At 35.4% G+C, this 23577-nt stretch overlaps 5 protein-coding genes across 12 annotated transcripts; 2 read left to right on the top strand and 3 right to left on the bottom strand.

The window, feature by feature from the left end:
* Positions 1-3439: 3439 nt before the first annotated feature.
* LOC126919396 (sodium/potassium/calcium exchanger 3-like) lies at positions 3440-6739 on the bottom strand. The gene is made up of 6 exons (XM_050728596.1): positions 6287-6739; positions 5375-5898; positions 4631-4853; positions 4339-4515; positions 3918-4226; positions 3440-3785 (listed from the first exon to the last, which is right to left on the bottom strand). Exons 1-6 carry the CDS (start codon positions 6381-6383, stop codon positions 3451-3453), a joined length of 1665 nt encoding a protein of 554 aa, XP_050584553.1. The 5' UTR covers positions 6384-6739; the 3' UTR covers positions 3440-3450.
* Positions 6740-6826: 87 nt separating this feature from the next.
* Positions 6827-8808, bottom strand: LOC126919436 (solute carrier family 35 member B1). Its single transcript, XM_050728749.1, has 2 exons — positions 8200-8808; positions 6827-7978 (listed from the first exon to the last, which is right to left on the bottom strand). The coding sequence occupies exons 1-2, from the start codon at positions 8584-8586 to the stop codon at positions 7400-7402; spliced, it is 966 nt and encodes a 321-aa protein (XP_050584706.1). The 5' UTR covers positions 8587-8808; the 3' UTR covers positions 6827-7399.
* Positions 8809-9096: 288 nt separating this feature from the next.
* Positions 9097-11079, top strand: LOC126919425 (formylglycine-generating enzyme). 2 transcript variants are annotated; one of them, XM_050728721.1, is made up of 5 exons: positions 9101-9602; positions 9756-10265; positions 10339-10510; positions 10577-10763; positions 10862-11079. In XM_050728721.1, exons 2-5 carry the CDS (start codon positions 9938-9940, stop codon positions 11015-11017), a joined length of 843 nt encoding a protein of 280 aa, XP_050584678.1. In that variant the 5' UTR covers positions 9101-9602; positions 9756-9937; the 3' UTR covers positions 11018-11079. The 2 variants fall into 2 exon arrangements, with proteins under 2 accessions (XP_050584677.1, XP_050584678.1); XM_050728720.1 differs by having other exon boundaries at positions 9097-10265.
* Positions 11080-11573: 494 nt separating this feature from the next.
* LOC126919441 (uncharacterized) lies at positions 11574-13365 on the top strand. Its single transcript, XM_050728757.1, has 4 exons — positions 11574-12071; positions 12148-12277; positions 12402-12733; positions 12882-13365. Exons 1-4 carry the CDS (start codon positions 11874-11876, stop codon positions 12981-12983), a joined length of 762 nt encoding a protein of 253 aa, XP_050584714.1. The 5' UTR covers positions 11574-11873; the 3' UTR covers positions 12984-13365.
* A 2641-nt stretch (positions 13366-16006) lies between these two features.
* Positions 16007-23549, bottom strand: LOC126919387 (fatty acyl-CoA reductase wat-like). 7 transcript variants are annotated; one of them, XM_050728567.1, is made up of 10 exons: positions 21471-23549; positions 21303-21340; positions 19223-19605; positions 18586-18834; positions 18276-18421; positions 18045-18154; positions 17475-17670; positions 17045-17302; positions 16624-16881; positions 16007-16531 (listed from the first exon to the last, which is right to left on the bottom strand). In XM_050728567.1, the coding sequence occupies exons 3-10, from the start codon at positions 19541-19543 to the stop codon at positions 16420-16422; spliced, it is 1650 nt and encodes a 549-aa protein (XP_050584524.1). In that variant the 5' UTR covers positions 19544-19605; positions 21303-21340; positions 21471-23549; the 3' UTR covers positions 16007-16419. The 7 variants fall into 7 exon arrangements, with proteins under 7 accessions (XP_050584524.1, XP_050584523.1, XP_050584525.1 ...); XM_050728566.1 differs by lacking the exon at positions 21303-21340; XM_050728568.1 differs by lacking the exon at positions 21303-21340 and having other exon boundaries at positions 19223-19569.
* Between the last annotated feature and the right edge of the window lie 28 nt (positions 23550-23577).

Below are 23577 nucleotides of genomic sequence, written 5' to 3'. Positions count from 1 at the left end.
ATACAATGACATGGTTTATAATAGTTTATATTGTTGATTCTAGTAGGATCTAAGGATTTAACGTAAAGGGTATTTTCTTTTTAGTCTGCTGATCTGGCCCGTCGTGTCAAATAGTTGAGTGACTAATGGGTTGTGATGGTTGTTGACTCTTGCGTTATATCTGCTTCTGGACTTGTATATTTCATCTTTGACTGTGGGTATCTTGAGGTCGCGGTGGATTGTTTCGTTGGTAACATACCAGAGTGCATTTATTAGGGATCTTAGCGTTTTCGATTGGAAGCGTTGGAGTATTTCAATGTTGGAATTACTTGCTGTTCCCCATAGTTGGATTCCGTAGGTCCAGACAGGTTTTATTGCGGTCTTATAGAGCGTAATTTTGTTCTGCGTGCCTAGGTTGAAGCGACGGCCAATGAGCCAATAAAATTTTTTGAGTTTGTCCCTGAGTTGCTTCGATTTGTCTGTGATGTGTTGTTTCCATGTTAATCTCCTGTCATGCCCAGGTATCTGATTGTGTCCTTGTTAGGAACTGTTATATTGTTAATGGTGACCTGTGGGCAGATTTGTTTTCGCAGCGTGAAGGTTACATGTGTGGATTTTTTTTCATTAATTTTGAAGCCCCATTTATGGAACCACTTTTCTATAGAGTCGAGACCTCGCTGGAGAGTGGATGAAGCAATTATCGGGTTGGCGTGGGACGCTAATAGCGCTGTATCGTCAGCAAATGATGCTATAGTTATTTCTGTTGATATTGGTAAATCGGCAGTGTAGATGGAGAACAGCAAGGGTCCGAGGAAACTACCTTGAGGTATGTCGCTTCTATTGGGAATGTTGTGGTAATGGCGTCTAAGTATTTAACCGTGAATTGTCTTTTGGTTAGGTAGGACTTTGGATGGAGTAGTAAGTGTGTGGTAGGTCTTTTTTAAGTTTGTAAAGAAACCCTTCATGCCATACTTTGTCGAATGCCTGTTGAATATCAAGGAATACCGCTGAGCAGTATTTTTTCTTTTCGAGGGTTTGGCTGATATTGTGTGTTATTCGGTGGATTTGTTCTATTGTGGAATGTTGCTTCCGAAAACCGAATTCTCAGGATGCCATAAAGCAGCTGGTTACGGTAGTTTGTGCGGTCATCTGTACGGATCAATCAGATGATAAATAGCAGTCAACATAGCGTCGTACTAATCTGTAAAATACGCTAACAACGCTCAACTTTGTACACGCATAGCTTTTGAACCAGGGTATTCCTAAAGGTAAGACTTGTATTTTTAAATTCTACGCGTCGAAAACTATTAGGTTACACAACAAAAAGGCCATAACTTTGCGTACCCCAAATCGAAGTTTAACCCATGATGTTTATGCTTCAAAAACATACAAACGTCTTCTTGCATTGCCTTTTCCATCCCCCCCCCCCGACACCCTCACTTTTCCATTTCCCGATCGCAATAGTAATAAGTTCAAAATCCTTTCCGGCGAGAACATTACCTGCGTCCCAAGCACTTCTTAAATTTCTCCCATAAATCCTATACAATCAAATCAAATTACTGGCACATTTGTAAGCGAACTTTAAGGAAATATAATCTATAGTTTATATAAATGTGCTCCGATTTTTCCAAAGCGCCACGGTCTGCTCGGGATGCTAGAATACGTATAGGGAAATCTTATTTGTTCGGCCGTGTTGACTATTCTACAAAAAATGCTCGAATATCCTAGACGCCGCAACCGCAAAATCGTTGGGGCTTGCTAATCTACAACGCAGTAAAACAGAGGGTTTAATTTATAGAACCCTCGCTTGTCCTCCGACGAATGACGAAAACCAGGCGAGTGCTCTGTACATTTGAAGCTTTACATTTTTTATACATCTGCTATGGACGAAGAGGTTTCCGCCGATTCTTTTGCTCCTAGCGCGAGCTTCCATGTCTTCCGCCACTGTCGCCAGCGGCTCTTCATTGTCTCCAAACTCTGTTACTCCTGTCAACCTCCACATTTCAAACTTCTCATTTAACATCGTCCAGTTCGAAAAAGCATTATCGGCTGCGACAAGACATTCGTTATCGAATTTCTTGTAAAAGGAATTCGTCTACAATTTGTAATAAAACAGTCCTTAGATTTATTGCACGTTCTTACAAATTACGGAGGAAGCGGATATTTGTCTAACGGAAAAGCAGCTTTTTCCCATTAAAAATGTCGCCCATGAGCCACGTTGTAGGAGGCTTCTTCCTCCTATCTTCGTTCTCAACGTTGATCATAACCAATGGGCATCGTGGATTGTTACCCTCACTTTCCTAACGAAAAGTGTGACAACGAATCCGCTTTCTTCATACAACAAAGGCACCTACTCCGAGCTTTCTTCCGTAATCACACAAGGACGAACTTCACTCGTTCTCATAACTACAGAGCAGTCACTTCGTCTATATACTTGTTCTCACGACTACAGAACAGTCAACTTGTGCTCTAGACTTCATACTTGTGCTCTCGATTTCATCTCTATACTTGATCTCTAGACTTGTTCCACAGTAACATTCAAGTAACAATTAAAGCTCATCAGTAACAGCTAAAACTAGCACGAGTTAAAACATAGTTCAAGGAACAACAAGAATCGGAAGTTAAGTCAGCAGAATCGACAAGTCGAAGACGGTCAATCGACAGAAGATACATCATCACAGTCGTCAACGCGAAACGAGTCTCAGATCGTACTCGTTCGTAGTTAGTCATTCCACATACGTAGCCTTGTATCACTTGAAGTTGCTGGATCGTTGAAAATATATATTAACCTGTTAATATCAGCGTTATATTCATTTAACCACCCTCATTATCTGAACCGAAATAAGGGATCGAACGATTCGTGGCGTCGATTAGTCAAATCCGTAACGGGAATTTGCGACTCCCGTTGGCGCGCTTCTTCGAGATCGCGTTCTCCCCGCGAACGGTCGAAAGTTTGGTATTCGCAACGCTATTATACAGATTATGCTCGCTGCTCTCCATTTTGCGCTCATCGTAATTTGAAGAAAAAAACAAAAACAGAGTTACTCGTTGATTCTCGAAAATATTTTTATCATCACGTGTAATTGTTGTTAATCATTCCCAATTCGTTCGTATAAGTCTTCTTTCGTTTTATTTTTTACTGATATTCGCAAGTGCCTGTCGCAGCTTCGATTTTTAAGCATCACCATTGACAAATTTCGATCATCTACATGAATATTGAAAAACGTACAAGATCATTGATAACCGTGAAAGAAGCCGCACTAGATAATATATAGAAGATACTTGCAGTTTCAGAAAATTGTTTCTGTTCCTACATCAGCAAGATTAAGGAGATTATCGGGATTGTCGAAATTGCCAAGATTGCTCAGATTAACGAGATGAATAAGATGATGAACAAATTTAACGATTATAATTTGATAGGACAGAGAATGGGCAAACAAATTATAAACTGTGCAGAATATACAAAATCAATCAATATAATTCATCCATATGAGGACACATTGGTAAATTTACAAAAAAGAAAACGTTCAATTCTACGAGAATAGCAAATATTAAAAATATTGTGTATAACACCAGACATATGATTCCTACTTTTTTGTTTAATTTAAAATTGAAACATGCTATAACTGTATAAAGAACTACTATGCAAACAACTGTTGTAAGTACACTGTAGGATATAGCTCCTGATACGATCTCCACTTCTCTTCCTTTCATTAGGCAACTTATTGTCCACGGTAAGCCCAAGCAAAGTAAAATGTCGAGAATATTTGCTCCCAACGTATTGCTCATCGCCATATTTCCGTCCCCTAGATGTATATGAAACATTTAATATTTTATATCGCCGATCAGTGATTTGATTCATCAAAATGTAACAAATGTAACAACAAAATAAATAAGAAATTTTGATACAAAAAAAATTTTTTTTAAATTAAGCTTACCTTGTTTGGCTAAAATCACGATGGACGCAAGCTCCGGCATATTTCCACCAGCAGCTAGAAATGTAAGACCCATAATGGAATCCGGGATATCTATTGTATCACCGACAACCGTCGTCATCCAAGAAACCAAATAAGAAGATATTCCGATCCAAATCACACACATAATGAATGTCAGTGGATACCAGCGTTTCAATCGTTCGATCCTGACATCTGGTATCGTTACATAGAGCAAAAATTTCAATGGCCAACCAAACATAAACCAACATTTTCCAGTCATAGTTCGTTCCCTTGGCCAAGTAAATAAATATTCTGCAAATAAATATACAGAAATGATACATACATACAATATGCTTATGCTTCTCAACCGCTTCGCAACATTCATGTACGATACATATACACAGATACATATGTATATACATACCAGAAACAGAACGTTCCAGCGATTTGTCAAAATTTTCTAGAACATTTTCGAGATCATGCTGTTGACTTTCCAATTTTTTAATATCCACGTTCTTACTAGGATTAACCACAACGACATCATCTGGAGAGCGCAGTTTGTAAGAGCCATTACGAGGCAACTTCTCTCCAACGTTAGACACTATAATTAATCGCAACTAATTGTTACTCGATATCTATCTTACTCGACCCGCAATATTTTCTCAAAACGGACAAACAAACAATGGAAATTAGTTGAGAAAGAGAATGTTACTTACACTTTGTCGCGGATTTAGAATTAAAAGGAACGATTTTACCGCAACACTGCCAAATACCTTTGCCACAAAAGAGCAAGATTAGGTAAATGCAGAACAACATTATCAAAATCATGGCTTCGTACCAATAAATCCGACGATCCCACATTATTGCTACCAATGCTCCTATAGATACCACGTACATTGCACAGTCTCGTGACAATATTCGCCATTCTAACGGTATCGCCTAAATCAAAGAGAATAAAAGAGGAATTAGAAATTGTGTTTTTAAAACAACCGTTTCCTTTTAATTCTTCAAACTTCAAGGATAGAGACGCACGTGAATAGGAAACAAAAAAGATAATCAGGAAAAAACTAATCATGTAACGCTAACAAGGTCAATGGAAGATAAGTAAAAGAGATAGGTATTCGATACGATCGATCTAAATATACATACTTAAAAAGAATGCTTATCATCTTTTATCTAAAAGTCTGTATCGTTATAAGAAGATTGAATGGGTGAAATAATTGATTTGCCAGCGCATTCGCCAAAAATTATTTTCGTATATGTATACGCATATTATATGTATTTATATATATAAGATATAGCTATGTAGTACAATCGCGTGTAAATTGTGCGATAGATGTTAATATCAGATTGGCATCCATACAGCGGATCACTTTACTTTTAGTTATCGTTCATATTCATAATCATCTAAAAACAATTTTCAACTATACGTGTATTTTTAAATATGTGCGTGTACTTACGCAAAGAATCGTTAACGCTCCGCAGGCCGGAGTTGCAAACGTGTCGAATACGGCGCTACCGACAACAGTACCAACACCAAGATCTGACTCGGTTAGGAACGTTCCAATTATATTCACGAATAATTCGGGGAAGGAACTGCTCATAGCAAGAAACGTCGCTCCAGCAACATCGGTGCTTATGTTCATACTGACGCATATGCAGTCGATAGCTGGTAATAGATAATCATGGCAAACGAATGCTGTCAATAGAAAACAATATAATCCGAGAAAGGTATGCAACACTACGGCTCCGTGACGACGTTCTTTGTACGTGAACAAATCGTCGGGAAAATCAAATATAGAACGATCCGTGCAGTTAATTTCTTTCTCTTCTTCCTTTTCTTCGATCCTAAGAGATACGAATGATTCTTGTCCATCGCTTCTCGTTGCTTGCTTCGCAGCCACCTTATTTTTAATGATTAGCATCGGTTGATTTATGTCACGTGCTTCGGCGATTCCATTCGGCAAGTAAATCGAGAATGTTTCTACAAGCGAAACATTTCTTTCTCTTTCTCCAGGTAAAAGATATATTTTCAATGGAAATAACAAACAATATAGTCGTGTAAAATTCTCTGAAAACCTTAATCTAGAATCGATACGCGCATGCCTCTTTGAATATTTGAGCGCGCCAACTTGTACGTACATCGAGACAATTGATATTTTCAGAAAATTCCTCTCTTCTATCGTTCCCCCTTTGAATTACGCGCTATCCAGTTCCACTGATGATTCGATGTTCGTAAAGAAGGCAAACAGACGAATGTTGCGAAGAAAAAATGCTATTTAAACGTATACTATTATACGCGTATATCGATCAAATTGACAACTACATGTATGCATCAAATTAACTACTCTAATTGTAAATTTACCACTTACCGTTTCCAAGTAGCGCGTAAGAGACTGGAGTCCATATCGATAGCACAGTGATACACGCGTAACTTTTTAACAACCATATATTCATCTCGTCTTTCATGTACTCTTCGAATGTTCTCTTACGATCTATGTATATTGTTTCTCAATACTACTTTTTGAAAAGTAGTCTGCGCATTTATGTTACATTACGTTCAACTGATTACGCTCCCTTCCTAAAGCTCATTCAAACGCCGTTATTATCTATTTAACCATCGTCGACGTTGTCGTCAGTATCGATAACAGTAACGAAATCCCGATTTTAAAACCACTTTATACGCTTAGCTATGCGTGAAGTAGTTAGCTTCTTTAATTAAACTAAACATTTTTAAACTAAGGTTTACTTACCTCGCCACATCGACTTACATATACATATGTGAAGATATGCATGTTGCTCTCTATATAAATTGACAAAAATATTTCAGAAATTGACAAAAATAATTAGAAATAACAGTAAAATGATTAATTATACATTACGACTAGGAAGAATAAATATACTAAATCGTATACAAATGATTGCATTTGTTCTTTATTTCATAATCGATTTCTTTTTTATCACGTACACTAATAATCACGATACTGTTCGTATTTTTTCCCCGTAAATGACGTTTACGAATGATATGATTAGTAAAAAGAATTTGTAAAAATTACAAGTAATCGAATGAGATTGATGTAAGGAGATAAAACGAAAGAAATACATACGTGAAACGCTATGCGTGCAAATGCATGCTATTTCGTTTGGCATAACGCATATATACATACGAACCCTAAAACATACTGCGCGCATCAAACATACATGTATAATGTACATGTCCATAGAAACGAATATATGTGTACATATTCGTAAAGGTATAGTATATCAAAATCTATCGAACGTTCATTCGAAATATTTCATTCATAAGTACAAAACCGTACAATGAGTGAAACCAGGAAGCCACGATACACACATATTTGTCTACGGTGTAATGTTCCTAAACTCGTATTTCATCATGACATGACGAATATATAAGTCTCAGAATTCGAGATCATTTTCTATTCAAAGAGTCAGGATCTCTCAGATAACGTGCTCGCGTTCGTTTGCTACTTCGTTACATCTTTTCTAGTAGACTTGTCTTTACCATACATAGCATCTAGAAACAATCCCGCAAATACTATAAACGTGCCCAACCATTGCCTAAATGTCAAACTATTACCAAAGATAAGTATTGAACCTAAGACTGTAAAGAATTTTCTAGTTGTAGTTATAATGGAGCATGGCAATGGACCGAATTCCGCAACGGTAAGAAATATAAAGTATTGTCCAAATGCTCCTGCTACAGAAAAGGTAGCAATGTGCCATATAATAAAAGGGTATCTATGTAGAAACTTAATAAATTCGACAAGTTCTCCAGAGGCTATGATGACAATGCCGCTAAAGATCGCAGACCAGCCATTCATATTCAACATCATATGGCCAGACTTGGAATTGTGTTCAGCTCTCATTCTTTCTTGCACAGCGCTAGTTAGACCATCCATTGTTAATGAAAGTAATAGCAGTAATTCTCCAAATGCAGTTTGTCCCTCGGAATGCTTTTTCAATGGATTGACATCCTTGTACATAAACAAAGCTACACCAATGACTACTAAGAACACAAACAAGTACTTTCTAACTGGATATACCTGCAAGATAATGCGTTTGATTGTTAGAAATCATATATAAGATATGTAAATATATGATTGTAAATTGTAAAAAACAAAAACAAAAGGCGACAAACAAGAAATCATACATATATACACAATAATACAAGTTCCATAAATCTTCTCCTGAAATAATAATACAAGGTAGACGATTGATTATATATCTATGAATGATACATCAATAAAAAAAAGAAACAAAATACCTTGTTCCCCAGCAGTACACCGAGTATCATTACCGGAATTGGTTTACCGGCTTTTCCAATCACTTGTGTTGGATAACTAACAAATTGTAATGCCATATTACTGCATACCATAGCAAGCAAATAAGTGAGGGCAGAGAGCGCGTAATAAGTTTTCGGAGTAGTGTCCTCGCCCTGTTTCATGATCGTTAATAAACTAGTCTTAGCAAATAAATAATTAATTAGACACTGGAAGAAAACTAAAGTAAACATATACGTAAACTTTTCACTGCTTTTTTCATCTCCATATTGTCCTCGTGTGATCTTCTCTTGCAACATGCCAAAATGAAAATAACATACAAAAATACCGATAGCGCAAAACAAAAGTTTGAAACGTTTTGAAGAAGCCATTATAGCTATATTAGTATAGCGTCAATATATTGGAATAACTAATTTTGCTATACTGTTACTCTTTCGGTCATTAGCCGATGTCACGATGAACAGAAAAATCTTCGAGACATTCTATACATACGTAAATGACAGATAAATAATACGTGGCATTTAACGATAGGTTATGTTCCACGTAAATTACACATATGTAAGCAGAAGGGGAATGGGCATAAAAGTATGAGAGAGGTGAGTGTGTACATGAGAACTGCGAGCAGCAACATAGAATCGGCCGTTCGTTAGACAAAGATAGGGAATCCTCTTCTCAAAGCACCATTTTTTAGAATGGGCTATAAACCTAATAATCTAGATTAAATATAATGTGTGCATACCAAAAGAAAAATAAATATGTGTCTATCTACGCATTCACACGTCAACATCGATGTATCGATATCAATTCATCTATGAACAACACTCTAGATCCATTTCTGTATATTAAGCAACGATCATATAAACAAGCCTTGACACTCACTAGGGAAAACCGAAAATTGAATCGTGCCTAATTGTGAAAAATCAACATGGAAATTTTAAGAAAGACCACGATCTTTCAAAACAAACGGAGATGAGTGAAATAATCTGTCATTGTCTGAGAGATTCAAAGAATTTCTCGCATTCGCGGAACGTAACCTTTTTGTCTTCCACGTTAATTTTTCACAACTAGTCACGACTCAATCTTCAGGCGATTTTCCCTAGACTTCGGTATATAGAGTCGACACCTGTTTGTACATAAGATCGTGCACTAAACTACTAAAGTTAAACAAAAACTGACCCAGGTCAGCTAGGGATTTTCTGCTGCTTATTGTAGCGTACCTATTCCACACGACAAAAACTATGATTGCCACATCCTATCATGGACTTATACACACAATATGTATCTTTTATGTTTATTTCTTTACAGTATGCTAAAAGTTTATAGTGAAAGTATTTCGTGACAGATGATGACTTTTGGTCGCAATATTTGTCGAATCTTGAATTTATAGGTATTTGTGTTTTTTACAATCACAATTAATCAATTTGTTGATTTTGCATGCATCAATAAAGTCATAAAATGAGAAGTTCGATAAGGACAACTTGGCAAAAGTCGACGGTGTTGTTTGTTTTCGCAAGCATAATTATTACATTATGTTCTACAGCGGCATGCTTCAAAACAGATAATTCAAATAAGGAATCTCTTCAATGCGGTGGTTGTAGCTTTAACAGACAAACCATCATAAAGACACAATATAAGAAAGAAACAGAAGATTACTGTGCAGCAACCAATGATCTTCATATTTATAAAAAGACTAGTGTCAATCGCATAGATCGTTTAAAAAACATGGCTAAAATAGAGGCGGGCACCTACACGATTGGTACAAACGAACCTGTGTTTGTCGCAGATGGCGAAGGTCCGAAACAGCAAATATATTTACATAGTTTTTATATAGACAAGATGGAAGTGAGTAATCGTGATTTTGCAAAATTTGTCAACGTAACCAATTATCGAACAGAAGCTGAAAAATTTGGAGATTCGTTTGTATTTGAAGGTCTGTTAGATGAAAAAGTTCGAGCAAACGTAACGCTCGTTGTTGCTCAAGCTCCTTGGTGGTTACAAATAAAAAATGCAAATTGGCAACATCCAGAGGGTCCAACTTCTGATATTAAGAGTACGTTTATCTGTTATTCGATTGCTCAAAATTATAAGTTGGAGGTAAAAAGAAATAACCTTAAATAATCCAGATAGAATGGATCATCCCGTTGTTCATGTATCATGGAACGACGCTATTGCCTATTGCGAATGGTTAGAAAAAAGATTACCGACCGAAGCCGAATGGGAAGTTGCTTGTCGGGGCGGACTGTCAGATAGGCTGTACCCATGGGGTAATAACTTGATTCCAAATGGTCGATACAGGTGAATATAGTTGTATAAAGAATTATCTAAAATTAAAATAATCCATCAAATTAAAATAATCTGCAGAGCAAATACGTGGCAAGGTGATTTTCCAAGTAATAATACTAAAGAAGATAAATACGAAAGCACATCACCTGTTACAGAATTCCCGCCAAATAAGTATGGATTACATAATATGATAGGAAATGTTTGGGAATGGACATTTGATTGGTGGACGACCGAAACTAGAAAACGAGGCGGGCCTAATAATCCTGTATATATAAATTACTTACGTCTATCTTTTTTATTTGTTTTTTCTTTATTTTTAAATAAAACCGGCAATTATTTTTATAACATGAAACATATTTCCAGAATGGCCCATCTAGTGGCACGGACAAAGTGAAAAAAGGCGGTTCCTATCTTTGTCACAAGAGCTATTGTTTTCGATATAGATGCGCTGCTCGGAGCCAAAATACTCCAGATACAACGGCTGGAAATCTTGGTTTTAGATGTGCATTTTCAGCTTAATTTTAATCGAAAAAAGAATTAATCGATTTTTTAAATAAATGTTATTTAATCATCTCATATTATATCATGTTTTTTCTTTTTTAATTTGATCAAATAGAGTGTCGTTTAAAAACAGAAGGTAGCTTTTGTAAAAATGGCAAGAAATTATAATACACGTACTATATTTCCAATGCGTGTACAGATAAAATGATTGAAAGACAGTTTGAGAAGGAGGATGTTCCCAGCCGTAATCGTCATTGCAATTTGTGTACGGTCGTTAAAAGTATCATACGTGTATAGAGATTGCACATATTTGCAATTTCTTTGTTATATATTATGTCAGAGAAGAATTTCCTCTCTGATTATAGCAAAAGTCAGTCAATTTGTTTATACGTATATCCATGATTTGCTTTCTTTTCTATAGAGAAACATGAAAGTTTCTAACCAGTAAAAGTTAAAATAATTGCTCACTCCTCTTCCCGTTTTTCGGTTCTTCCCACAACGTTATAACATAACTCTTTCGTTTCGACTATCATCGGCATTCATCGGTTTGTTTCGGTTAAGTTCATTTAAAATTTCGGGCGTCGGCTTGTGATGGACGACTATTATTGAAACGGTGTTGCCTTGTGTTGACGTTTAAAGCTGAATCGATTGAAACTTTTAACAATTACAATAGTAAATTATCATCGGAATAAATTCATATGTATCGAAATAATATTGCAACGAGAAATTGATGATATCATGGAAAACAGTGAAACAAATATTTATAAACTAACCTTCCCTGTCACAGTGTAAAACACGGGGTGTAATTTCAAAACATCGTTTTAAGCATTTATTAGAAATTTTAAGGAAAATAAACTATCGTATTCACTGTAAAATGAATTACGGAAAAAAATCTCCTAGCATGGGTACACCATCGGTATACTCGCACGTTACTACACGTAGCAGTGCAAACTTAAAATCTTCACGATCAATGCGTAGTGTTAAAACACGTTGGTATCAAAAACCAATTTTGACGCATTCGCATTTACTTAATATTCAAAGAGGCGCCATGTTTACAGCTATATTTGCATTGGTAGGTATGTAATTGATTGATAATGTATAAAATTTATATTCTATCATTCATATAGATGGTGTTTTTCTTTCTTTAGTGTTTAGCCATTTTTACCATTTGTACGTCTATATTTGATCTATATTGTCTTTACGAAGCTGCACCAGGCTCAACCCATTATGGCTACTATATAATATCCTATGAATTTGTTTATGTGGGCAATCGGCATGGTTAGTAGATATAGGACATTGAAATTTGATTGTCTATATAAGCTCGATGAAAAGAAAGGAAAAATATTTATTTATATATATCATTACTGCTTTTTAAAAATTTTACCTTGATGTTTCATTTCAGTACGTAATGCTCTTGTTGTTTTTGCTTTGTTCTCTATGCTTGGTGGAGTAGTAGTGTTTGGAACATCTGTGATGTTGATAACTGCTTTAAGAAAAGAATATGAAAAGAAGATGGTACCATGGCTCTACAGTTTTGCAGCTTTCACTGTTTTCAGATTTCTTGCCTTTATCTTCTTCAGTATAGTAAACGACATGATATTTGCTTATAATATTACAATGTGTATTTTGTGGATGACATTCATTTGTTTTTCCATTTACGGATGGTTAATAGTATATTCTTTATATGTGGAATTATGCGATCTTACAAGACTAGAAGATTTAGCTCACTTAAGAGTAAGTTTCTTTATTTAAACATCTGGGAAAGACTTTTTTTCATTCCTCTTTCCTGTTACTGTTGATTTGTTATCTTATCATTTGTCTGAATTATTTGTTTTTGTTTTTCGTATGATATCGCCGATTGACTATTTTTATTTTATTTTAGATTGGGACCATGCAATCATTGAATGCATCAACTACGCAGTCCATCGCTGGTTCTCGTCCAACAACACCACATAGCGCGGTATCAGCACTGCCTGTGAATTAAGGCAGGAAAATTTGAATAATCTCTACATTCCAACAAGTTGTGACAGTGTCATTATTTTCGTTTCATCAATATGAATAAACACCTTACATGAAAATGGAAAGGATACGAGACAAGGAAGCTGGATATATGTACACGTACATATATAATGTTAAGATACTTGTTTAGCGCAAAGCGTAATATATATATATAAGCGTATATATATACATTAATCCGTCCGATAACTTCGGGATTCCGTCCAAAACTATAATAAAGCACGAGTTTTTAAGAGTAGAAACTCATACGCTTGTATGAATATTAACTTAGTATATACTATTTGTAACCATATTTAATTTTTGTTATAATTAACACTCTTTTGCTAATAAAATTTGGATAAACTTTTAAACCCACATTCATTATTAGTCTGTCGTTAGTATATGTTCAATTTATTATCAATATATATTATTATCAATATATTATATCAGTATATGTTCAATATTATTATCCATTTATATCGTCAATAATTTATTATCCTTACATAAATCGTTATTTGAGCTTCACTTAAAGTATAAACTAGTTTTTAATCGATTTTATATGTGAATTATATCACAGTTGCTGCAGTTTCATGTGTTAATTATATTATTTTAATTATATTACGTCAACAAATAGATTAAAATAAACTAAAATACGTAGTTACACAAAGAAACGAAAAATTTTTCCCAAATTTTGAAAGTCCTTCATTAAAAATGCAATCGTGATTCCATTATAATTAATTGTCAGCGGATGGTCGAGCCAATTCAGTTTCAGTATACATACGTAACAACGTATGAAAAAGTGAATATGCGAAATAAATAGTTCTTCCAAGAAGGTTTAAGAGAAATATACCGATTGCTGTGATTAACTTCAGAAGTACCCCAAATGTAGCCGTCAATATATACATGGCAATTGCAAGGCACATTTTCTATAAAAGCCATTAATTGCTACTACACATATATGCGTGAGTGTATGTCTATATATATATACACATTCATATTATATGTGTTTGTAAAGAATAAAAGAAAAACGAGAAAACCAATATGTATCGAATATAATTAAAAACGAGATCTCGATAATCAATCGTTAACATAGTAATATATATATATATATACATTTCCTGTACAAACTATCAGCTGTATCATATTTAGTATGTTTCTTATCGACAAACAATTTATTTTATTTCAGACTGTGTGCACGCACACATGCACGTGCATGTAGTTTAAATTGGCATGTACTTTAGCTGTTACGTGCTATGCGCACTGAGGATTATTTACATTATGTATAGTGCTAAAATATAATGCCAGTTGCCCAAATTCAATGTAAAGAATGTAGTTGTCATTTGCGTTTAATAATTTTGATATAGCAATATAATTAGATAAAAGGAAAATGTTTCATACTAATACCAGAGAGGAAATTTCTTCTCTGCTAATACGTGTAATATATACATACATATGTGTATACTTATTTATGTAGGTGGAAGGAAATTTGTTATTTTATAACAATGTTTCATGAAACTTGTGTTTCCAGTTCATTTATAATAGAACAAGAATGAACTTAAATGATGATTTGCGAAAATCTAAAACATAACCGTCATACGAAATTATAATTATACAAGTATGAATTCAAATATGTCGACGTGTACATGTCTTGATCTTCATGTACTTTATATTTTACATCGATATTTTCCTAGCGAAACTTGAATCTTTCTTTCGAGATGATAAAGCACCTGCTTCTAAGGAAACAGTTGATACATGAGAGTAACACAAAGTTAAAATAATGTAGTTGATAGATGTCAATCGATTTGTTCTCGATTCCGATTTTTGGTAAATATTGATATTTAAAATATTTATTTAAGCTACTGTTGATATATGTATCCATCTGTCTCTTGATGCGTCAACATAGTGTAAACATATTTGTTAATATTATCGTTGTAGTTAATATTTGTATATCATTCTGATGTATCTTTCGACTAGTTTTTCCAGGAATCCCGTATTGTCTATAAATATATCATGTTAATACTGATTTTCCCAATTTTTTATCGGGAGTGGGAAGTAGTGAGACAGAGAAAAGAGAAAGGGGAGACGAGAGAGAAAAAAGATAAGTAAGTAAGTAAGTGGGGGAGAAGTAAGAAATATGATTGTTTGTATGTTCATATACATGATTGGTTCGGTAAAACTCGTTTGTAAAAATGATGCGTGTTTTATTATGCATAGATATTTCACTGTCAAACCGTCTATCTTCGTTTGGTTTTTTTCTTACGTAATATTAAAGGTACATATTAAATTGCGTCAAGTGGCGAGACATACATATGTATAGTAGAATATAGAATGTTGGATGGACGTGAAATACGTAATATTAACAAGAATGTTCTCTAGAATTTTTCGGTATGACATTCGGAGCGACGACTCAAGAGAGATAAGTAACTGAAGAAGAGTTAATGATGAAAAAGAAAGAAAGTGGATAAAACAGGTGATTTAGGAAGAAAACATTTCAGAAGTAAATGGTGAAAATAATGGTAAGCAGGAACCAGTTGAGTGATTTAAAGTGAAAAAACAAAAGTTCCATTTAAGTTCGGATATGTGTATGTACTTATGTATATTTGATGGATGGATAGGGTAGTGAGGGGAGGGGCGTGTGTCTACGGTAGAAGTGAAGCGCAATAATGTTTGGAAATAAAAGAAGAATAAGTGTGAAGTACGAGGTGGAGAATCCTATGCGCGAATTGCATATTTATCGAGTAACGTTAAACGCGATGTGTTTCAAAGCGATCACGATTGTCTAGTCGTCGCTAGAGGCAAGAGAATAAGTAAATCGAGTCAATTATGATTTTCGATGGAGAGAAAATTGTTGTTTTTATTACAAATGGAAGTTTAAAGTATGGCAACATGTTTTATATATGTATAAAACACGTTTGAAATTGGACGGTGTTTGCCCCAACAAAAGATATATCCTATAAGAACATTCGTGGAAAAAGGAAAAAGAAAAAAAAAGGAGGGAAAAAGAAAGAGAAATGGAAGGCATTATATTGTATTTCATCATTTCCTTACAAACTTCTCGAACGCGGTTCATACATATCAAGTTGGAGTTACTAAGTGGTGGTTTTATGATCATCTCGAATTGAATAAACGCGAATACGCGGCGATAGAACTATATAGTACTTTGGTCAGTTTTCCACTGTGTTCTTCCTTCTTCTTTGCTTCCTTCTCTGTTCTTCCGAGCTGTTCAGAAAATCAACAAGGTAACCTCACTTTCGATCACAAACACGAGACCAAGATCATTTCAATGAACTTGATTCAAGAGCGACACTTAATTCTGAGCCAACTTCGAACTTCGAACGAAGTCATATTTATGTGTATCTGACGCGCATTACCGCGTGCATTACCGCGCGTTTATTTCCTCTCATCACACACGTAAAGCATATTTGTTACGCAAATTGAGGTATACAATTTCGAAAAAGAAGAGATAAAGTTAACCAACATATTCGCAATAGAGCATAACCGAGAATTAGTTTTACCACTTGATGGGTCCAGTATAATCTGTAAAGCAAACATTCAACAATGATATAATATACATCATCATTAGGATTCAAAAGGAAAAAAAAGGAACGGAACTGATTAATTTGTCTCACCTTTGCCACTTGATACGTGCTTTTGGAAGAGTGTCTAGCGGATCTTTTATCAGATACATACGAATTCCACGTATATATGTCCGAAAATATTGGTCCCAGTCAATATCGGTGATATCGCATGCAAAATTTTCACGGTCTTCCTCTGTCATCTTATTTAGTAACTCCTTAATATTATCATTCGAAAACTTCCATTCGTGGATAGAAAAGTAGTTAAGTACATCCATAAATTTGTGTATCTTTTTATAGATTTTTAACATCCTTTGAGAAAATATTTCAAGATATATATATAAATATTAAGTTCATAATAGAGAGAAGAAGAGGAAGAATTAGAGTCATAGAATTGAAACAGAAGAGAATAAAAAATCATATGAAAAAAAAAGTATAGAAAAAGAGAGAGGGAGGGGGAAGAGAGAGAAATTACCTCGGTTGTTTTCCCAAACAGAGCGTGACGGTGTCGATCAAGAGTGCCGGTAATAAGTGTAACAAGTAAACATACATAAGATGAATTATCCTATGTTTGTTATTTCGGAAACTATAGTACCATATGGCTCTGCTAGTGGGAAACTCAAGCCCGTATTTTTCGGATAAAAGTTTTAATTGATCGTATGTTATAGGATTATCTTTTGAAACATAATTGTAAACGGGTATGTCATTTTCCCTTTCTTTGGTAGTTGCAGATCTGTGCATAAAAAAATGCGCGTGAAACATAAAGTAAAAATAAGGCAAAGATAAAGCATGCGTGAAAAGAAATAGAAATATGAGAGAAAAGAAACAGGGAAAGACAAAAGAGTAAGGATCGAAAAGTGTTGATAGAGTGGAGAAAGATGCAAGTTTTGATCGGTGAATCTTACTTTCGACGATTTGCGACATCCCACGCGCAAGCTATCAAGGCATTTACTGTTAAATCTCCAGGAACAACATTGGCTTCTATGGATCCATCGCAATGAATCGATCGTAAGACCCCGGTACCAGCCCCAGCTGCGACACCTGTTGGTCCGTACAAGTTGTCGATCCATCCTCGCACCGGTTCTTGGTATGTTGATATCACTGAAAATTCCATTAAATCCTCCAATCAAATTAATTTTTATGTACATTTGACCGACATATACCCCTACCCCAATCCTCTTTCCTTTTTTGCTCTCACACTTTCTCGTTCTCTCTTTTATTTATCATTTTCCAATCTGTTTTTATATAGTACGTTGTTGTTTTGGCTTTGTTGCCGTTCTCAAATCAAATTTTTTCTCCTGTCCGGTTAATCTCATGAAACGGGAAATGAGCATACGATCGCGTGATGGTTAAATACGAAGAGAAGAGATATCGAATTTGAAAGAGTCAACGAGAAAATGTTTGGTATCGTTAGAATAGGGAAGTTATAGATAAAACTAGGTAAAGCTATAGAGATTCCTAAGACTTCTACTAACCAATACCGGGACGAAATATTCCAACAGGCAGATCACCGGCCTGTTTCACAATGATACCTTCCGCTACTGCTTTTGTGTATGTGTACGTGTTCGGCCATGCACCTAATAATCTTCAGCAACATAATATAGTCGAGTTATTGGAACAAGAGTAAGCAGAATAGAAATAATTAGACGGAATGTAATTTTGATTGACTTAAATTCGAATTAATTTCGCTGGAAAAAATTTCTTACCGTGGAGTTATTTCCTCGATCAATTTCTCATCCATATATTCAACGATAGTTGCCAACTTGTCTCCGTCAATCGGTGCTTCGTACACCTTTTCTTCGATATGAGTTCGCGTACAATTGGCATATGCTGTTGATACGTGGATGAACGCCTGAAAGTTTCGTTTATTATTACGGAATAGCTTACTATTAGCGATTTTAAGCAATTATAATTATAATTATTATTATTATAAAATAAAAAAATATTATTATTATTATTATTATTGTAATTGCTTAAATTCGTACAATATACGTAAAAGTATACATGTGCATGTACCTTTAAATATGAAATTTCCTTACAAAGATCCATTACATCTTTTGGACTACGAACATTAATGGGTACGGCAAGTTTCATCTTCTCGTCAAATCTGACCGTTGCCGCAACATGAAAGACGATTGAGACTTCTCGCGTAATCGTTTGCCTGTCCGCGGGAGATATCCCAAGACCTGGCTGACCGCAATCTCCGGCTATAGCAACGATTTGATGCCGAAATTTTGGTTGCTTCTCTTTTACTTTGCCAAAGAGCTAAACAAAAAATAAATTAGTAATCGAATGTGATCAATTGTCGTACTAGTTTTAACGTAGAGATTCATTTAGCGGCTGATTTGTAAAGGTCCGCTTCGGGATAGCGAGAGGATAATATGGCAGAGAAGATAAAGTAGGGTAAGGCAGTAAGAAAAAAAAAGAAGAGAGTTGCGAGATATCGGTGGTCGGTCGAGTGACTCGAGAGCGGCATGTCGAGGGAAAGCGAGTTCGTGTTATGATCGATCCGTAGTGCCGGAAGCAAAAGTAGAGCTAGAGAAAATCATAGGATCGGAATTTGTTTGCTCGAAAAGAAAAGAGAAAGAAAGAAGAAATTCGACAGAACTCGGAAAAGGTTGAAAAAAGCTGGAGAAAAAATAAGAATTCTTACCGGATCGTCAAAAATTTCCTCGATACGTTGATGCATATCTTTCCCTTTCTTCGGACGTACCAACAAATAGATGAACGAGATCCCAGGACATTCTCGGAGAAGCTTCTCTATTAAAAGTTTGCCAACGAATCCAGTACCGCCAGTGATGAAGATGCTTTGCCCATTGTAGAACTGTTGAATCGGGCTGAGATTCGACTGTTCCAAAATCAAATCGCAACGATCACTTCGAACCAAATGTTCCGTCGGATTATCGTTCAATTTGCAACCATTATCCAATATTATCGCTTCTTGGCCACATGGTTCCACCAGAACTTCCACCATCGCGTTGTTCGTGTTCGCTGCGTTTGCTGCGTGACGTTTCCAAGTTAACAGTAGAGCAACAACTGAAGAAAACGAAGCAAACAAAGGAGCAAATAAAGTACGGTATACCGCATCAACTACATGCCAATCTGAAACGAATACCGTTCCTCTTTCACACAACTGTTTGTACTTTTGCGATAGTTAGTCAGAGAGAAATTGCGTACATCACCGCGTCATAGAGTGAAAGTTGATCGTGAACTTGGTCGCGGCGTCTTTTACTATGTTCCAAATTCAAATCGAAAGGCTACTATCGACAGTCCGTGCTCGTTGTCCAACTATAAAAGATGCTTTGCTATACGTTATATTTACCCTGCTGTTCTACGTGTTAGGGAAAAATAGCCAAAAATTTTGTTATAACGACGTTTATTTTGCTTGCTTTCTACTCGATTTTTCGAATCGCTAACGAGTTGCTCTTTGCTTCCAGGATGGATGCCAAAAGAGCCGAAATAGTCACAAAGCTTATGAAATTATTGATATGTTAATATGTTAACAAATTACCATGAAAAATGTATAATAGTACGGTAGAACGCGCCTGCATAGATTCGATATTTGCATAACGACGGCAAAGTCCTTTTCCTTGTACTTCGAATCTTAGACACAACCCCCCCGCTACCATTTCTACATTTTACGTTTAACCTAACCCCACTCCTAGCGTATCTTCAATCAGCCAACTCCATCTTACAGGTTGAACGGCGGAAATCTTCCTTTTGCGAATCACTAAAATTTCGTATTTGCAAAGGTCATGGCGATCTTTAAATTTCAGAAATTCCTCCCGTTCAAATACAGAAAATGTTACACCCGATATTATGCAGATTATCAACATTATTCGAACGTTGTGTTCGATGTATTACGTAAGTACTAGCTGCACGGATGCTGCGAGAGCAACCTTTATAAAATAGCAGAATCTTCCGTTAAATGCACTGTTCGATACGAAGAATTTCAAAAACCACGAGGATCCGTCGCTGTAAAAAGACAAACTAGTCTGCGTTATTACGGATTTACCGAATTCTCATATTCATATGATTGATGATATTTTGATATTTTCATATGATTAATCGTTACGTCGGACTGTCACGACAACTTTCCTACTTGTATCATTTTTTATGTGATATGCACATCTGAACGAACGAACAGACGAATTCGTCCGAACGATTCCCTTCTGCTATGCTCGACACGAATTTTAACTGGTGATGAACTCACGGTGAATGTCTGACGAAGAAAGTTGTGGATTGACATAGATCGAAGTCGATTCATTAATTCAAGAAAATTATTTGCTACATTAATACATCGTACACATGTTACACATATCGTACACACGCGAGTTTCACCCTTTCGTCGTACCCTATTCGCGACCCTGTATCTTCTTTCTCTCTCTTTTAACATTCGAATGGAAATTTACATTAAAAATATATGAAAGTTCGTTCAACGACCGTGTGAAATAAACATTACATTAATATATGCATATACATTAATGAAGAATCATTAAAAAGAAAGGAAAAGCTGATCGCAATTTCTACTCGACACACGCGTTTATCGCTATCTGAATGGAATGTAATGATGAATTCGACGAATCTCGTTCAAAAATTCCGTCAACGATACAAATCAAACAATACGAAGCATTTTTCAACCGATCAACGATCTGAATAATGGAAATTAATTCTACATTTGTAGTCTACATCATATCGGATTATTCAGATAACTTTTGCACAATTTCACTGACCTTATCTGATGTTCCGTGAGAGTAACGTCCACGCAACACTTTTAAGGTATGAAAGAAATCATTAGCCATCAAACGAATATCGTTAATCGTGTAAGGAATAGCCACAAGCGAAGAAAAGAACGAACGAATGTACGAACGAGCGGAAAAACAAACAAACACTAGATATACCTTGGAAACTTTCTCCTAGTCCGAATCTACCGATTCTTCTCCTCTTATGCCACCTCAAACCTTTTGCAAGCGATACACCTCAGAATTGTCACTCGTGCCGTCGTCAGTCTTACTTTTCCTTTCTTCTCCTTCTACTCTGCTTCGTGCAGTACCCCTCCTCTTTACCCTTTGGCTCTCTTTCCCCTTCCTTGATCGCTCAATCATACTCGACCCCCCATCAACCACCTCATTTCTATCGCATTATTTCTTCCCTCATTTTTCTTAGTTTTCCTTTGGTTCTTTCTTCCTATTAAGTTATTTCTTCGATCTGTGATTTTCTGATTGGTTGTCCTATACTCTCGTCATATATTCTCTATAATTTAACGAGTTTAATAAAATGCTATTTATGAATTTGCCGGTTATTGTAAATAGCTAAAATTGAAATTGGATAGAACGAGAACTTCAAATGATGCGAGCAACCTATATTTCTTGTTAAAAGATCGGCGATACGAAAAGAGAAAGGCGAGAAAGCAAGGAGATAGATAGATAGAAGAAAAGAATTTCGGTCGTTTCAAGTATTTAAAACATCTGAAGAAGTATCAGAATCGTGTATCTTGACTTGTTTTAAAATAATTTGGCCGACAATTGAACGGACGTTCGCAAAACTAGACGTTTCGATTACGACGCATTCGTCAGCAAACAATCTTTGCAAGAATGGCAAAATTCGTCTGTTCGAATTATGTGCTTGAACAAATAAATAACTAAAGTTTAAGGTCCCGTTTAATATACCGTTATAAGGTCATGAATCTGCTTTTGAATATATTCGTATACCATTGGCATATTTTTAAACGTATCATGCTCTATTTATGTATATGACTATTTCATTTGAAATAGATGGCGAAAAGCAAACCGCGTCACAATTTCTTTGCGCTTATCGATTTATCGTAATTGTCAGCATGTTTTCTCACATACGACGTATACTATGGCAATCGGATTATATATGTACGTTTCTGGGAAGAATTAATAACCTCCTGTTAGAAGTACTGTTTTCTAATGCTAATAGTTAATAATTAATAATTTATGATTATACAACCTTTAGCTGCATATGTGCATACGTATGCACATTTATAATCTATTTCTGTTTCTGTACAAAAATGTATAAGAACGGAAGTACAATTAAAATGTATACATATAAGTATAGAAAATACGTGAGTTATACAAAAACGATTTGCTTATAACGAACCGCGGAAAAATAAAATTCGTTGTTGCTTGCAGTGAATTGTAGTAGAAACATGAATCTTTACGTTACTGTAAGTTTCAAACGAACTTTGTTTCGCAATAAATAAACAAATTAATAATGATGTAAACATTTTTTCAAGTATACAATTTTTCATGCTAATTCGAATATACTTATGAAAAAACGCAACTTTTTGTAACACTTATGAGATTGATTTACTAAAATCGCGTATCTTTCCACGCAAGGATGTATGTATAATGCATATAGTTTAAACGTCACATGAACATCAGAAGTAACTTGTTTGCAGGTAGATACGTCAGTAATTAGCACATTTACTATTAATTCTAGGATTTGTATCGATAAAAAGTTGCAGATCATGTAACGTTACTAATGCTTGTTGTATTTATATTGAATTCTAATAAATGTCACAAGTTCGTGCAGCACTTTTTTCTTCTTCCCTTTTCTTGGAGCAACGTTTAAATCAATCACATATAATAACGGAATATTTTAAATATTAATTACTAAAATGTATATAATCTTTTTCGGAATTATATTATTATATGGACGGAATATTGCTTGGGTTTTAATATTAAAATGATTTTCCATAGAAGACATTCGCAAGGTCACTTAAAGCAAGGCACACAAACGTCCGTTATGTAAGATTATTCCTATAGGTTTAAAATTTCAGATACGTAGGTACTTACTTCGTGGTTAATGAGTGTGTATGTGCGTGAATGCGCACATCAGATGGAGGGAAAGAAGTATGAGTAAGTAAGCGAGCAAGTGAGAGAGATGGAATCCAAAGGAGATGGTACGCGTGGGTGTAAATGTACGCTCGTGTATGTCTTTAAAGAAATAACAGCAGAGATGGAACAACATAAAAGAGAATGA

This window comes from Bombus affinis, chromosome 8, assembly GCF_024516045.1.
Source record: "Bombus affinis isolate iyBomAffi1 chromosome 8, iyBomAffi1.2, whole genome shotgun sequence".
NCBI classification, from domain to species: Eukaryota; Metazoa; Arthropoda; class Insecta; order Hymenoptera; family Apidae; genus Bombus; species Bombus affinis.
The sequence above is the reverse complement of the archived record's forward strand: the minus strand, read 5'-3'. Positions and strand labels throughout refer to the sequence as shown.